The following is a 17,091-nucleotide window of genomic DNA, read 5'->3' on the forward strand; positions in this document are numbered from 1 at the left end:
GCACATGGTGATTTACGGCAGACTTTGGCAATGAACCTGTTTTGTATGGTTGCGCGCGCTCTGCGTGTGAAGGCGCTGAGGGAGGAACTAAAATATTAGACTAGAGCCGAAGCGTTGAAAGGCTTAGTTGAGTGGAGTGCTTATCACCAGACGGAGCATTGCTGTCTCTTCCAGATTACTGCCAATTTATTCAGGTGAGCAAAAAGTGCAGAGGAGCTGCTGCGCTGCCATTAGATCGATCTCGTTGCGTCTGCACCACGATTCCAATCATTCCCTGCAAATGACAGCGTGCGCTCCTCACTTATTTTGTATCGCACTCCGGAGGGGTGAATTATTGAATAATTGGGTTTGATTGTTGCTCAGCCGGACATAAAATAAAGCCATTCATCGAGCGGACCCCTTTCATTCTTGAAGCACATCTTTCCAACAGGCCGCGAGCATATTATTTTAAAATAAATTTTTTGATTAAATATTGTCAAATACGTAAATTTAGAAGGCAGAGATGTTGCCCTTATTTTGTTTGTTTCTCTGAACTTTCTTAACTAGTTCATTATGAAGCCAAGTTGAGCTCACAGCCTGTCTCAGCATAAAGGATCAAGCGTCGAAACCATATTTCTAGGCCACAGAAGATGCAAAAGTTAATAGCTGCGTATTTTCGGTTTCGGTACTCACAGACGCATACAAGCAGGCTCGAGATTATTAAATATTAACGATGAGACCAGCAAAATTCAATTTGTTGGCAAATCTTAAATTTTTTAAGGCGACGAAAATTGTAATTAAGTTCCATTTTTACTCCAAAAGGAATTTATTAAAAAAAAATGACTAGACTGAATAGTATAATTTGTAAGATGTTAAATAGGAGAATAATACTAGTCATCGAGCTTGGGGCGATCCTTCTAAATGGGCCGGGGGATGGTTTTCCATATAGTATATCGAAAATTTAACCGGGACAGTCGTAAATTTTGGCGGCCCACCCTCACCCCCAAGTTTTAGTGGACAAACTGATCCGATCAAGAGTTTCTTGATAATACAGCAAAAAATTTTGATCTCGAAAAATTCCACTTCAAAAAATATAAAAATTGACATTTTTCGAGTTTTTGGGTTTTAAGTCTCGGGTTGTAACGATCAGAATTGCAAAAACTACCCGCCGTCTCGACCTCCACTAATCAGCCAAAGTGTTTAGGGGGTGTTTACCCCCATCGGGATCACGATTAAAGGGGATGAGATACGCGGTTAATTGTGTTTCTCGAGTCGAAAAACATTAGAAACAACTCTGTTCTGATCAATTTAACTCACAAAATTGTGCAGGGGATGGGTCTCAGCCACCAATCATTAATCAAAATTAATAATTTTCAATCAAATTTGGGCCAAAGCAAGTCTACACAAGATTGCTCTTTAAAATAAAAATCGCGATTTTCAGGGTGCTAACAATGTTTTTTTTTTCAACATTTTGGCTTTGATTTTCTCGAAAAAAAGTGAAAGGATGAATGCCACTATTTTTTAAGCGTTGTCGCTTCGTTTATGGGCCACATTTTAGCTATTTCAGATTTTTAAACTTATATATTTTTTTTAAAAATTCGACCTGATTTTTGTCACCCCTTCTGATACCAAATATTTTTATCTACCTCAATCCAGGCAAAAGTTATAATTTTCTAATAAAAAATCCCCTTAATTTTGGGAATTTTGGTTCAATATTTATGCTGTCGACAAAATGTATAATGTAAAACCAAACTAACGAGAATGAAAAATATTTCCAAGTAAGTCTTTTGCTATTATAGGTCTCTCTCACTTTCGCTTGCTTTTTTTTAAAGAAAAAAGCCTCAAAAATAGAAAAAATATCTCATATATTCCACTATTTTATGTGCTGTGTATGAACACAGAAAATTCTTTTATAATTTCAGGCCGAGAGAAGCCGCCTGAAAGTAATGCTATCCCAGAAGTGCTGGCTGCTGCTAGCACTTTGCTTGTTCACCCTCCAGTCGGGGGTGCTTTCTGCGCGATGCGACCGCGAGCCGGAAGGTCGGCTCTCCCAAAAGTCGCCTGTGGACGGCCGCTTCAGAATCAAAGTCAGCGGCAATCCTGAGAAATACGTGCCTGGCGAGGTGTACACAGGTAACTTACTTCAGGCCACGGGTCGTCAGTTCATAAGTGGTGCGAGAAGACGAGTCGCTGATTTAATCTTGCCCGAGACGGAGAGAGAGATTGCTGCTATAAAAGCTGTGGTGGATAATAGGCATTAATTTTTTTACTATCAACACTAAACAAGGGAAATGATGCACCTATTAATCCGAAAAATATAACGTTTTTTCGCTCGATAGTGTTTGAAAAAAGATGATTTCCAAAATAAAATTTTTTGAGACATTTCAGATTGACATAAAACTGGACACAATTGGAATCTACTCAGCGGTTTTTACACGGGATTTTTCCTAAAATTTCAGACTGAAAATTGCTCTGGGAAATATGGCAGTTTTTTTAATTTTTTCAAACTTAGTTGTTATAAAATCAAGCTTCAGTTTGCCCATTTAATTTTTTTTCAAATTTGTTTCAACTTTTCAAACGGCTTTTTCAGCCTCTCCGGGCAAATGAGCAGAGAAAATATGCTAAAACTTCCAAATTTTATCAAAACAAAAAAATTATCTTGCAAGCCTTATAAATTTTATCAATTCAAATGATTTTTTTTTTTAAACCAGAAATGTTCAGCTAATTATTCAGATTAATAATTTTAAACTGTAGGATGGCACAAAAAATTAAATTTTTTCGATTGGTAGGAGCGTTTTTTTTGCATAATCAAAAGCTAATTAGACGGAGCGTTTATTTTTAAAAAATTTCAACAACACCCTCGCATCCAAAATTAGAAATCCGGTTGTGCAACAGATTGGTACGCTCCGTATTGACGTCGGCACGCCAAGGTTGAGAGAAATTATACAAAGTTCCAGAGTGACGGACGATACCGAAACGGAGCTTTCAGCGCTGGACGGTTGACGATTTGTGTGTGTGTGGAGAAACACAGATGTTCCCATTAATGCGTAATAAACAGCGGCGGCCGCAACTTGATATAGTTCGATATGTGACGCACCATTTGAGCGATGCAAAGCACATGTGTCTCTTCACTTCTCGCTGCTAATTAGAACTTTATAGACAACAGACACGCACATTGAAACGCGCGCCTCGAGTGCGAATGGAACGCTCCAGACTCCATAGCAGTGATCTCTCTCTCTCTCTCTCGTCGTCTGAGCTGCCAAAAGTTGTTGCTTGTAACGCCGCCAAATTGCTGCTCATCCCTTAAGAGTTTAATTTAGCTCTCTCTCGCGGATGTTCGGGTCAATTGAATCGAACACCTCTATCTCGAGCCGAACACACCTTCTGAGACATAGTTTATGAGAACGTGCACCTGCACCGGATGCGCGTGGGTGCCTGTTTGCCTCCGCTTTTTGCGTTTCGTCGGTTTAAATGAAGCGAAGCAGCCGGCTGGGAAATTTTGCACACTCCTCAATTAAAAGTTTCCAAGTAGTCTCTCGAATATGTTAACGAGATTCAAATTGATTCGGGCGGAGAAATTAATCCAAGTTTCTGCTCTTAGTGACCCTGCAGGGCGCTCGCAACCAGCAGGTGCCGCAAAAGTTCACCGGATTTATGCTTTCGGTGGAGCCGCTGAGCAATGGAGCTTCGATAGACACGGCTGTCGGACACTTCCAACTCTTTGGCGACGCATTGACCAAATTTAGTGAAAAGTGTCCCAACACTGTCTCCCAAACGTCTTCGATGCCGAAATCAGAGATTCAGGTTTTGTGGACTGCACCTCTAACGCCAGGAAGCGGATGTTTGGCCTTCAGGTATTCAAACCAGCCGCTGATGGTTGGCGCCTGCGGTTAATTTCGATTTTAATTCACTTCAGACTTAAAGACCGTCTTTGACGAATTTTCTGAGCACACCAAAATCGATTCTTGAAGGTCGAATTAGGTAAAGTGGATATTTTTTTCTGACCAAAAAGTCAAATGCGACGTGCGATTTTTTCCCCCGCCAAAACAATATAAATGCGAGGAGTGCGCATGCGTCAGAGCTGGCTGGATCTGACAAAGAAGTCATTCGTAAAGGCGGTCTCTCTGCAAGTGCTCAAACCAGCTCTCACGCATGCGCACATCTCGCATTCATATTGTTTTGGCGGGGAAAAAAGTTCGCACGTCGCGCTGGACTTTTTGATTGGAAAAAAATCTTCTCTACCTAATTCGACCCTCAAAAATCGATTGGTGTGCTCACAAACTTCGTCAGAGACAGTCTTTAAATAATTAAAATCGAAAGAAACCACTGCCGCCATCTATTGGAGGATTCAAACACTACCGGCATATTTAAAAAATTCTTTATTACGTTTCTACGGCGATTGGATGATCCGATTTTGGATTTTAGCACACAAAAAAAAGAATTTTTAAGGTCAACATCGACTGATTAATGAATTTCAGAGCGACGGTGGTGGAGCACCGGGATGTGTGGTACCAAGACGACGGGCCGCTGAGCAAAATTCTATGCGAGGACGTGCAAGAGAGCCTGGACGAGCAGCCCCAAATAATCGACCCCTGCTGCGCTTGCGACGAAGCCAAATACGAGGTGACATAATGAATATTCCGTAACACGCGCGCCCGTCTTAAAAAGCAGATTACATTATGCAGGTGACTTTCGAGGGCCTCTGGTCGCGGCACACTCACCCCAAAGATTTTCCCACCAACGGCTGGCTGACGCGTTTCAGCGATGTCATCGGTGCGTCGCACACGGTGGATTACAGATTTTGGGAGTACGGCGGCATTTCGTCGGAAGGGGTGCGACAAGTTGCCGAGAAGGGTTCCACCCGCATGTTGGAGAGTGAACTTAAGTCTGAGGTGGATTTAATTTAAATAAAAATAAAACCGTTAAACTAAAATATATTGTTTTAAATTCCAGAGCGAACACATTAGGACAATCATCAAAGCGAGGGGAATCAGCTATCCCAACGTTACTGGAAAGACTTTTGCGGTATTTAGAGTCGATAAGCACCACCATTTGATGTCCCTGATTTCGATGATTGGTAAATTTTAAATAAAAATTAGCTGTGTATATCATAAATTTGAATTCAGATCCTTCTCCCGACTGGATCGTCGGCGTGTCTGGCTTGGAGCTGTGCTTGAAAAACTGCAGTTGGATCGACGCAAAGGTGCTCAACCTCTACCCCTGGGACGCCGGCACTGACAGCGGCGTGTCGTACATTGTGAGAAGTGGCCATGAATCAAAAGTGACGTAAAGCACACTCTTTGTTTTTTTAGTCTCCCGACCAGCCGACCAACCCCAGGGAGCCGATCAGGAGAATAACGTCCAGCTTTCCCAACGACCCTAGATCGCCGTTCTACGACCCGACGGGAATCGAAATGAAGCCCCTGGCGCGACTCTACATCACCAGGCAGCGGCTGTACGAAAAAAGCTGCACCGATGACGAATCGAAAACCAGCCAGGAGGCGCACGAGGAGGACTCGGGCGAACAAAGTAGGCCGAATTTGAGATTTTTGCACAAAAGGGTCAAGTGAGAATAAGTAACATCAATTGCTATTGCGACTTTATGCGCAGTAAACAAAAGTATTAAGCTGATTGACTTGTTGTGTTGTGTGTGTTGAGCCATTCAATTCACTGCAATGCGCGTCTGTTGCATGACACCCTTTGTACCACCTGCGAGTAGACGAATGCCGCGTGGGCGAGTGGTCTGACTGGTCCTCGTGTTCAGCCTCCTGCGGCCGAGGAATGAAGCACCGCCAGCGCTTCTACGTGAACCAAGTCGAGGCCGAGGTCAACATGTGCGACCGGCAGTTGACATCCAGAATGTCATGCGTCGGGGAGCACTCCTCTTGCAGGCAAACATAAATAAAAAATTCCCACGAAATAAAACAGCATAAATAAGGGCTGTGGAAATGGGACGAATTTTTTTCGGGAAATTGTCGAATAGTTTTAGACGGTTTTAGCCCATTTAATACGTTTTTTTTTTGCTAAAAGTTTGCATTTTTCCTAAGTTCTTGCCTAAACGTCATTTTCTTGACGAGCGGGGATGCTCTAAGAGCACGAAAAATAAATAACTGCACACTGCACGTTTTGAAATAGAGCTAAATTTTACAGTTTGATAAATTATATAATTTTTGAGAAAAACACGAAAAATAGACGAATTTTGTGTCAAAGGATGTGTGATTAAATTAACCCCTTGGGAAGGTTTTCAGGTAAAAATTGGCACTTTTTAAAAATCGTAATTTGAAAAATGGTCCAATTTTAAAATACCACAAACGGGCAGACGTGTATCACCGCGGGGCATCAACTGGTGCCAGAATGATTGCCCTGCGGCCCATAGGGCCCCGGTCGGGCCCCAAAAATCAACATTTTGAAATGTCACATACGTTTTTTTCACATTTAAAAATTATTAACTCGGCCCCTATTGGACGTAGAGGCTAAAATCAATGTTCGTTAGACGCGCCGTGAAATTTTGCGTTGAGCGAACCCCGTCCGCTCCCAAAAACCGGGCAAATGACTCATTTCCTTTAGATTTTTTTTAATTAAATTATAATTTTGACTGCAACGATTGGAAGTTCAGAAATAGTCAATCATCTAAATTTCACAGGCCTATAAGCATGAACAAAAAACCGCCTTTTTTGCAGTTATGGCGAATCAAAGGCCGCGTCGGCGAATGATAACCCCATGTGTGCCACCACCGACTGGAGTCAGTGGTCATCCTGCTCCGTGACCTGCGGCAGAGGAGTTCGCACCAGATCCCGTCGCTACGTCAACAGACACGTGCGAAAGTTGTGCAACGTGGAAATGCGGCAGACCGAGGTCTGTTTTGGCGAGGAGGAATGCGCCAACGGAGCGTTCCCGGACGAATCGGTAAAAAAATTGCATAAAGCCACGCGCGAGCAAAAAATCTTGGAACTGATGTTTGCGTGATCTATAAATCAAGGGTCGCGCGAGAAGCCGACCCGGTTAAAATCCAATTAAATGATTGTTTCGTTGGCATAATAGAACATGCCTGCTTACTGCAAAACGACTGCTTGGAGCGAGTGGGGCCCTTGCAGCGTCAGCTGCGGACAGGGCTTGCAGCTGAGATCGCGACTGTACCACAGCCAGAGCCACATGACCCAGCAGTGCGGCCTGCCGATGGTTGAGCAGGTCGAGTGCCAAGCCGAGCTGGCAGACTGCGACCTTGGCCCCGATGATGCAAAATGTAGCATGACATAATTTACATATACGCCAATTACGAGAGATAATAATGCCGCCGGTTACAGCTGTTTGCCAACTGGAGAAGGAGGTCGGGCCCTGCAGAGGGTACTACCCTCGATGGTACTTTGACCCTGTCACCGAGGAATGCCAGCAGTTCGTGTTTGGCGGCTGCAGAGGAAACAGGAACAACTTTGAAACGCAGGAAGAGTGCGAATCAACGTGCTCTGGAGCGAAAGGTTTAAAAACGCTAGGCCTCGTTCATACTAAACATTGACTAATTTGACGCATGCTGAAAGACTAATGAATTATGTGGTGCGGGCGGGAAGCGGGAATCGCGTCCTAACTGAGTGAAAAAAAGAGATGGGAAGGTGTGTGTTTCAGAAAGTTTGGTTGCCGAGAGGGCGGCGAAACTGAATGAGTATGGGGTCGTGGTTTCGGCTGTGATGTCCTATGCTGTAGAGGAAGGACCAACTAATTGTGAATCGACCAGTAATGAAAGTAAGGCGAAAGTCGGCAAAAACAGACAAAGAGGCAGACGGCAACACTTATTCTTTTGCAGACTATGAGGATTAACTTGAGACACGCACTGTCCAAAAAACGCCGAATTGAGTGAAATCAGTTTTAAAAATAATATGCATGCACGCATCTAACAAATATTAACAACTGGAATTGCATTTTAAAGTGCCAATCGATTCCTCAGGGTCGAATTAGGGAAAGAATCCGAAACAAACGTTAATTTGGCAGTTATTGGTATTAAAAAGTGTCACAAGTACGCCAGTGACCAATCTGGACCAAAGCTGGACTTTTCGCTTGACTCGCTTACGCTGTGGCGCTACTGTCTCGATTCCAATTCTCTGATTGGTCATCGGCGTTCTTGGCCAATGAGATGGTGGGATTGAGTCACGTGACAACTGCTGTTGTTTCTGGATGTCAGCAGATGTCTCTACTGTCGCCTGATCTAGCTGTAGCTTTCTTCCCAGACACTTTCGAACGCGAATTTCTCGGTTGTTTTATTTACCGCGCGGTCATGGTTTCGACTTACGTTGTAGATCAACTCGTGCGCTTTCGTTTGACACCAAATTGAGACGCGGATGGCTACTGTAATTTTGACCTGCGCGTCGGTCTGCTAGCCGCGCGACTCTAAATAAAAAGACCTCTCAGAAATCGACTTGCACCTTGCACCGTCAAAAATGAAATTCCAGTCGCATGTTTCATAACCTCATTAAACACAGAAGCATGTTGTCTCACGCTTTTAACACTCCCAACTCGAATTGAAGGAAGAAAAATAAACATTTTCCTCCAACAGAGGGCGATGACACCACCGACGAAACATTTGGCGACATCGACCCTGGCAACCGAGTGGCCACCATGTCGAGATACCCTTCTGAGCCGTACCCCACCCCTGCAGGACAAGTGTTTCCAGTCACAGCGATTGTCGGCGCTAAAGTAGACTGCGAGGTGTCAGGCTGGTCTGACTGGTCGGCGTGCACGGCAACTTGCGGAAAAGGGTGGAAAAACAAGTGGAGGAAAATTAAGGTACTTGATAATCATAATTTGTTCGGTATAATAATAAAAATAAATACTAGGTGCACCCAAAAAACGGTGGGAAACCCTGTCCGAAGAGACTCCTGAAGAGGAGAAAGTGCAAAGAACGCTCCTGCGGTAAGATTCTATAATTAAAAGTTAAAGATTTAAGCCATGGTCGTGATTAGATGGTGGAGACGACGAGGAAAATCCCGAAGACACTCAGCCAACATGGGGAGAGGCCCTGATCAGGCCACTAGAAGGCAAGTAGACCAAATTGATCTGAATTATTTTCAATAAAAATTGCTCTATTACTTTCAGGGAGCCCAACTGGAGGTGGAGACTGCAAACTCTCCCAGTGGAGCCCATGGTCGCCATGCTCCCAGTCGTGCGGCGCGAACGCTATGGAGCAGAGGACGAGAAATGTGGTTTCGTCTCCGTGGGGCAACGGACTCATGTGCGGCCCCCGACTGCAGAGGCGTCCCTGCGCCTTGCTGCCATGCCCACGTTAATCTAGGGAGCCCACACAATCTTACACAAACAAAAAATACTCCCTACTTAGCCACTAGTGAATTTTGGACTTAACTTTTTTTTACTTTCTAGTGAGATGCATTTAACCTTCGCAAGCACACAACATTAACAGTGTAATATTATAAGTAATGATTGTACCCAGTTACAACAAAATATATATAATAGTATTGATTTAATTTCGTGGATAAATTATTTTACGCACACAAACCTTTAAATTTACGAATCAAAGAGAAAAGGAACTGACAGCAACTTGGCGCGGAAATAGATTATATAGATACTTACCTTGGATAATTTAGGTTGAATGCTGCTTCTTTGGAATTTTTTAAAACAGTTTGGAGAGATAAATGACATAATATTTTAAATATTTTATCACCGCGAATTTGAAAAAATCTTGAAAGCGTGTAAATCGATGATCTACATCTATGTATGTACATATATGTAATTATACCAAAACACGCGAGTCATACATATCTTTGTCATTGCCAATGAATGCAAATAAAATAAAAAGAAGTCGAATTTTAATTTTGTTGGACTTTCCAAAGACAACTTGCTGAGAACGAAGATGAAAGGGAAAATGTGGAGTGGAGTGAAGTGAAGGATCTGATCTCTGATCACTTTTGACACTTTTCCACATGTTTTTCGTCTGTTTACAAAATAAACCACTCCTGCGCATGCGCCTTGCGCCTCCAGTACGACTCTCAGACTCCAGTATCCTTATCCTTCATCGAGCCTCCGTGCAAGTTACGTGCAAGATATTTGGCGCGCTACGAACGACAACCGGCTGATCGTTCTCGCTCGCCCTGCACTCGCCAGTCGTCACCAGCACGTCCATCACTCGTATTTTCGTTGGAATTCAGTTTAAAATCTCAGAAATCGTTGACTGACAGGATAGAAAGTAGAAATAGCGTTTCAGAGGAACCACAGCCTGACTGACAAGGTGCGTTACGTTTGGAATCGTAAGATTTTTGTGTCATCACCGTGAAATCTCATGCAAAAATTCGTTATAAAATTCGGTGTTGAACATATTTGTGCAACAATTCTTTCAATCTTACATGTTACTACGTGTCTTTTTGCCCTGTTATGTAGTTAATAACAATTAATCTATTTTCATATATGTATTCTAACACGTCCAAAATTTAAATTCGTTGTGTTTTGCAGTCTGCAGAATGAATCTCTCAGATCCAGCTGTTGAGCGACAACTACAAGGACACAAGTCCAAAATCACCTGCATTACCTTCAACCCTCGTTACCCAGCAATCGCCTCTGGAGACCTGGGCAACAACATCCTCGTTTGGAACCCGAAGAAATGGGGAAACTCTCTCAAGTGTGTTATAATTTAAACAAACTTTAACAATTTTACACACATCATGTACATGGCAGGTTTGAAGGACACAAAGGCTGCATCAATGACCTCAACTTCTCCCCGACGGTCAACCTGCTGGCCTCAGCCTCTTCGGACCGCATGGTTCGTCTGTGGGTGCCGACCTACAGCGGCGGCTTCTCTGAATTCATGGCCCACTCCTCGGGCGTTCGGTCTGTCCATTTCTCGCCTGACGGTGAACTCTTGGCCACTGCTTCTGAAGACAAGTCGGTGAAATTGTGGCAGACTGACGGCAAGAGGCGCTTTATTTCCTCCATGTCTCACCACACAAACTGGGTGCGTTGTGCCAGATTCTCGCCCAATGGCCTCCTCATCGGATCGTGCTCGGATGACAGCTCGGCCATCATCTGGGATTTCAGGTAAATTTATTTATGAGAAGGAGGTATTTTTACTCAATAATTTCAAATTGTGTAGGGATGAGAAAAAGTCTGTCGAGGTAGTGCAGGGAATGGACTCTGCGCCCCACCACCTGGCCTTCAGTCCTGTCCGCGAGACAACCTTTGCTCTGGCATATCCCACTGGACACGTCCGAGTCTTCGATATCAGGATGCCTCAGGAGCTGCTGCAGAGTTACAAAGCTCACGACAAAGCCGTCCACCAGCTGTCTTTCCATCCGTCAGGAAACTACATCCTTTCGGCACATGACGATGGACAAATCAAGGTGAATTGCATTCAAATACGCTCTGTTTTGATATTAAAATTTTATATTTTGCAGATGCTGGATCTGTTGGAAGGTAGGCCAATCTATACCATGTCCCTCCACAAGGGTGCCGCCACCTGCGTTGCTTTCTCACCAAGTGGAAAACTGTTTGCGTCTGCTGGGGCTGACCGTCAGGTTGTCATCTGGAAGATTGGCAACGAGGAAAAGCCTGTTGTTAGTCCTCTGGCTAGCGGAACTGGATGGAAAAAACCGACTGATACAAATTCAAAGGTAAATTATTTTAAGGGAGACCTGGAAATATGAAAATTTAATGTTTTTGCGTTATCATGAAGAAAATTTTACAAATCCACTCCTTATCTTCCCATGTTAAAAAATTGGCAAAGTTTCAGCGTAAAACCTGAGCAATTGACGCGTTTTGTCTTGGGTTGGCGTATTTTTTAGTCGAAAAACAGAATTAAAAAAAATACATAGAACCAAAAATGTTAAAATAGCGCAGATTTTGGGGGCTTCGACTGCGGTGGAGGCGAGCGGTGGTTGCTAAGGGGCCTAAAAGACGGAGAACTCCATGGCGAATTTAACCAACTTCGTTATTTATTTATTATAGGACCCACAGGAGCCGAGCAATTAATTTTTGAAGTCAACAAAACGCGATTTTGTGACATTTCAAACTTTGGTGTTTGGAACCCAGGTGGGTCCGTATGGGCCAGACGGCACCGATTTTGGTACTAATCGACGCCCCTCAGTGAGACGCGATCGCCCGTGTGCGTTTTTTATTCAAAATGTACTCATTATTCGAATTTTCACGATTTATCTTTCAGCTGAATTTCTGAAAAATTTGAAATGACAAAATTCAAAAAAGAGTTCTTAATCGATGCGAAAATTGTCTGGGAATTTTTTTAAGACCGAATACGAGCAGATCTGATATAAATCCTAGGAGGAGAAAGATTTTTAGGTTTGAAAAACTTGATATTTTTGCACTTCCTCCAGAGGAACATGGGAAATAAAAAACGCGATTTTTTACAAATACAGCAAAATTGAAGGGGTTTACTGACTCCATCGAACGCAAAAATACCTGTGCCGGTTTAGGAACCGATTTTCAGATCTTTTGCACTGATAGATAAATTAATTAATTCGGTTTTGCGGCTTTGCTCAACGCGACACTTTCATAAGCGAAAATGGATAATTTTTGTTAAAATTCAGCCGTTTGTCCGGTCGTGGACCACGACCCCTCATCGGACTGGTCTCGTTTGGCGTTTCGACCTGGGGTACCCTTACGACCGTTTTCAGGGTGCCCCGACCTGAGATCCGCTCCCAGGCCGAATTTAGATGCATTTTCAGTAATCGTTAATTTCCAGCACGTTTGTCATGCTCGACCGGAGTTTGGGCCCTGGTCGTCTTTTTTTTTGTTTTTTTCGGCGCCGTTGCTTCTTTGACAAATTCTCATATTTTTATCTAACTCTACCCTAAGTTAATGAGTAAAAAATCCTTCTTTTGGGTTTAATTCTAAATTCCATCTCTATTTAGACGTCTACCAAAACTGTCGAAAAGAGAGCGAGCTCGCCTGACATGAGCCGAATCAAAGACTTGGAAGCCAGGGTGAAGAAGCTGGAGTTGCTGTTGCAGGTGTCCCCAAGATGCAACCAAGGAGACATTGAAAATGTAAATCCTTTGAGTCCTGGCGATTTGGAGAATCGAGTTGCGTGCCTTGAGGAGAGGCTGACCTTTGACGATTCAATTGAGGCTGGCTATGATTAGTTTGGGGGTACTGCAGTACCTAAATGAGTAACTCCTGTGCATTTATTTACAAACATTCATAGATTAAGATTACTGAAAAATTTTAAAATGTTTACTTTTAACACCCCTCTTACTTAAAAAAATAGCTTGTAGAGACGGAGATTATGAATACTCCAAGAAAATTTATTGCTTAGGAATAGGAGAAAAGAAAAAAGAAGAATGATATTGAAATGTCAGTTTTTATATTTGCATGGAAGAAATTAGACTGATCATCTTCAAAAATTTCTTTAAAATCCTCCGGCCTTTGTAAATAAATGGAATAGTCTGAAAATTTTGATAACACGATTTTTTAGGATAAATGAAAAAATAAATTTGATATTGAATAAACTATCATGCATAATTTATAAAAATACCAGAGCGAGAGTTGGAGACCTGATATAGAGATAAACGATCTCAGAAAAGTCTAAGAACGCATTTTCCTCTTTTAAATGCCTTTGTTCTGCTACCGATATTTAGGAATCTTGCAGCTTATAGGTTTCAATGATTATAAATCTTTTTTGCTGCAATTACACATTACACTAAAATATCGGTTGCAGGACAAAGTCATTAACATGAGAGGCAAAGACGCGTTTGGTGACTGTTCTGAGAGTGCTTATCTCTATACTGAGAATATAGACAGAAAATATTCGTAGACCAAGGTGGCTTGTTACAAGGATATTGTTATCACACAACAACAACTCCTGTCAGAGGTTTCACTAAAGCCACTAGTTCATTTTATTTCAAAGTTAAGCCAGTTAAGCCACTTTTTTACTGATGCAAAACGGTTTCAATTAAAGTACAACTTTGGCAAAATCTGAATTGCAAATGGCAAAAGATGAGTGCAGCTTTGGCAGAAAATGTTACCGGCTCAATCCGATTCATTTCAGGGAATACTCTCATGCTCACTGTAAGTGCTTGAAATAAATAAAATTTTAAAATAATTTAAGTAATTTTCTCTTTCTACAGTGAATGATTTAATAGAGCAACTCGGATTAAACACTGGGAGCGACAGTTTCGAAATTCCCAGCAGCTTCAAAACGGAACTCTCGCACGATGTCATTAAACAACAAGTTGGTGTTGTTTTGTCCGTTAAAAAACACAAGGCGATGGCTTCTGATTATGCTGGTTAGTTGTATATTTTGTTAAATAAATTAAAGTTATTAAATCTCAAACAATTTAGCTTCTGTGTCTGGCCAATCTTCAGCTGCTGGGAGTAGTTCGTCGCACAGTCGTGCCAAAGAAGCAAAACCTGCTGACAATAAGAAGTCGAGTGTTTTATCAAAATGGGAAAATGCGGCTCCTTTTCACTTCTTCATGACAGTTGTTCCAAACATTCCTCAAACACTAGAAGAACGCCTTAGCATCAGTTTGGCCGGTTTGTTGGGTTTTAATCTTGAAATAAAACAATTAAATGATCCCATTTCAGATCTGTACGATGAAAGCTTGGGAGAAATTGAGGAGTCCCTGCAAATTAACTTCATGATTGACGTTAATTTTCTAATGAAAAATTTGGCTGTGTCGAAATGCTTGTAAGAATTTGCCTATTTTATTCGAATTAATTTTTAAATAGTAATTTTAATCCCAGAGACAAGCCTTTGCTGGCTTTGTACGAAACAAGCAACGTTGAAGACCTGAAGAGTCGGAAAAACATGATCAAAGCTGTCTGTGTGAAGCCGAAATCTATGTTTGGTCATCATCATACGTAAGAAAACTAGGCGTCAGGGTAGAAACCCCCTTTATAACAAATAATAAATTTGCAGAAAAATGTCAATATTTCTCTACAAAGACAAAAGTATCAGGGTAGTTGTGTCAACAGCTAATCTTATAGAAGAAGACTGGAACGACTACTCCCAAGGGTATGTGAAAAAAAACAAATTCCTTCCTTACCTTAACTGTCACCGACCTTCCTCTGGTCACGTGACCTGAGGAATGTTTTTATGCGATTTTGCCGGTGCCCGTCAATTTCGCCTCCTCGACGGTCAGAAAAACTTAAATTTTGAAAAAAAAAACTGTTTTGTAATCAGGGTGTGGATATCACCATCTTGCCCACCAGCGCCGGACAAGAGCAAGGGCGAGTCTTGCTCAGGATTCAGGTCGGCTTTGGCATCGTACCTCGGAGCATACAAACTGAAAGATTTGGAAAAATGGATTCAACTTGTTCGCGGAGCTGATTTTTCTGAAGTCAAGTAATGTGTTGATATACATTTTTTTTAAAATTCGAAATTTAAAACAACTGAAATTCGACAGGGTGTGTTTAGTTGCTTCCGTCCCTTCAACTGGAAGCAGCGAAGTGAGACAGTGGGGCCTTGGTCGAGTCAAGTCGCTGCTGCAAAAGTTCGTCAGGGCCGAAGCTGTTGAACCGAACTGGCCCCTGGTGGTGCAGTGCTCTTCTATAGGCTCGCTGGGCAGCATGCCTTCTGACTGGCTTGAAAGCCAACTCAAGGTTGCCATGCTGGGCAGTGCCGCAAATGCGCAATCCAAAACTCCGCTTAAAATGGTAATTATTTTTTTAAATTATTTTTTAGGGTCTTTTCTTGTTATATATTTATATTTTTTAGACATACTGTTTTTTTAGGAATATCAAAATCAATTGCAGATTTAATGTAATGAAGTTTTACCGGAAAATCAGGGTGAAATCTGAAGAAACGGGCCTCTCAGCGTTAGTTGGGTGTTTCTGCACGAAAATGCTGGAGGTCACCCCTGTGGTGAGATGAAATCATCAGAACCGGTAAGAAATTTAACCCTCCTGGCGTCAGAGTACCCTCAAGCGATCATTAGTATTAAATTTACATTTGGTAATGTGTTTTACCGACGCCTGATGTCAATTATGTGAACACCGAGAAGCCCGTTTCTTCAGATTTCACTGATTTTCCGTACAAAATCCAATTTTTTTCCTGCGATTATTTTGAACAAAAATGAAAAACGTTAGAAAAAAAATGTCAATAATTTTCGTTTTTGTGGGTTTTACGGGACATTTTTGGAGAACTTTGAGAATGTGATGACTCATTTTTTAAAATTGTTGTCAAGCCCGATCTAATGAACACCAAATTTAAAGTCATCCATTAAGGTCAAAGGTCACCAAATCTCATTAAAAAATTTCCGGGTGTTTTTTTCAATTTTTAACATTTTAAAAATCCGAAACGCCTTTATAAAGTGGTCTCAGGGTACGTGTGAACTTGTGTGAAATTTTCTTGGAGCTTTCCGGCCTTGTTTTTTAAATTCGAAATTTAGAAATAACAAAATTTTTGAATTTTTGATAATGTTGTAATCGCTAAATCTCCAATTCTAAGCGTCAGACATGCAAAAACTGCCCACCATTCGACTTAGCTTGACTTCCCCTAGTGAGCTGAATAGTTTTTGGGGTTCTCCCCCATCACTCAACCCCTACTGGCCATAATTTCATCTTAAACTATGCCGAAACCATGAATTTCGTTCTTTTGGACATTCCCTGCCTTTATTTTCAGGTCTATCCGTGCCTTAAAGATGTGAAGGACAGCTTGTCAGGTGGGGGTTGTCTTCCGTACTCGTTCGCCACCCACCGCAACCAAACCTGGCTGACGGAGTTCGTGCACAAGTGGCGCGCAGACGGCAGGAAGAGAAGCCGCGCAATGCCGCACATCAAAACCTACTGCCGACTCTCTCCCGACTGGAAGAAAGCAGCGTGGTTCCTGCTGACCAGTTCCAACCTGTCCAAGGCCGCGTGGGGCCGCAGCACGCATCAGGGTAAAGGCCAGAATATTTTATCCTACGAAGCAGGCGTTTTATTCATCCCGCAACTGATGGTGAGAGTGAAATCATCTTTTAAGGGCCTTTTTATAAATATTTTTTTCAGATTCAGAAAAATCATTTCGACATCTCCCATTTGGCGTCGCAGGAAGGCGAGAAATTGCCTTTCCCGTTTGATTTGCCGCCTGTGAAGTACGAGTCGTCCGACAAACTGTGGGTCGCAGAGTATATGGTCCAGTAGGAATAATTTTTTATTAAGTTGAAATAAATTTTTACA

General features: G+C 42.3%; 3 protein-coding genes across 5 annotated transcripts; all 3 read left to right on the top strand.

The window, feature by feature from the left end:
• The first annotated feature begins 42 nt into the window (after nucleotides 1–42).
• On the top strand, nucleotides 43–9,449 carry LOC135946879 (spondin-1-like). Of its 3 annotated transcripts, none has more exons than XM_065495326.1 (17): nucleotides 43–194; nucleotides 1,902–2,112; nucleotides 3,581–3,833; nucleotides 4,458–4,602; nucleotides 4,665–4,871; nucleotides 4,933–5,056; nucleotides 5,106–5,236; nucleotides 5,292–5,508; nucleotides 5,672–5,870; nucleotides 6,660–6,885; nucleotides 7,021–7,222; nucleotides 7,284–7,454; nucleotides 7,600–7,716; nucleotides 8,525–8,754; nucleotides 8,805–8,880; nucleotides 8,931–9,009; nucleotides 9,068–9,449. In XM_065495326.1, exons 2-17 carry the CDS (start codon nucleotides 1,926–1,928, stop codon nucleotides 9,252–9,254), a joined length of 2,751 nt encoding a protein of 916 aa, XP_065351398.1. In that variant the 5' UTR covers nucleotides 43–194; nucleotides 1,902–1,925; the 3' UTR covers nucleotides 9,255–9,449. The 3 variants fall into 3 exon arrangements, with proteins under 3 accessions (XP_065351398.1, XP_065351399.1, XP_065351400.1); XM_065495327.1 differs by having other exon boundaries at nucleotides 5,699–5,870; XM_065495328.1 differs by lacking the exon at nucleotides 7,600–7,716.
• Nucleotides 9,450–10,053: 604 nt separating this feature from the next.
• LOC135946887 (POC1 centriolar protein homolog A-like) lies at nucleotides 10,054–13,436 on the top strand. Its single transcript, XM_065495351.1, has 6 exons — nucleotides 10,054–10,210; nucleotides 10,432–10,597; nucleotides 10,654–11,013; nucleotides 11,069–11,315; nucleotides 11,370–11,585; nucleotides 12,840–13,436. The coding sequence occupies exons 2-6, from the start codon at nucleotides 10,440–10,442 to the stop codon at nucleotides 13,068–13,070; spliced, it is 1,212 nt and encodes a 403-aa protein (XP_065351423.1). The 5' UTR covers nucleotides 10,054–10,210; nucleotides 10,432–10,439; the 3' UTR covers nucleotides 13,071–13,436.
• A 361-nt stretch (nucleotides 13,437–13,797) lies between these two features.
• On the top strand, nucleotides 13,798–17,084 carry gkt (glaikit). The gene is made up of 10 exons (XM_065495332.1): nucleotides 13,798–13,995; nucleotides 14,055–14,213; nucleotides 14,269–14,463; nucleotides 14,515–14,617; nucleotides 14,674–14,790; nucleotides 14,849–14,944; nucleotides 15,113–15,274; nucleotides 15,336–15,585; nucleotides 16,553–16,870; nucleotides 16,921–17,084. The coding sequence occupies exons 1-10, from the start codon at nucleotides 13,914–13,916 to the stop codon at nucleotides 17,053–17,055; spliced, it is 1,617 nt and encodes a 538-aa protein (XP_065351404.1). The 5' UTR covers nucleotides 13,798–13,913; the 3' UTR covers nucleotides 17,056–17,084.
• The last annotated feature ends 7 nt before the right edge of the window (nucleotides 17,085–17,091 follow it).

The sequence above is a fragment of the Cloeon dipterum genome, chromosome X (genome assembly GCF_949628265.1).
Source record: "Cloeon dipterum chromosome X, ieCloDipt1.1, whole genome shotgun sequence".
In the NCBI taxonomy this organism is placed as follows: domain Eukaryota; kingdom Metazoa; phylum Arthropoda; class Insecta; order Ephemeroptera; family Baetidae; genus Cloeon; species Cloeon dipterum.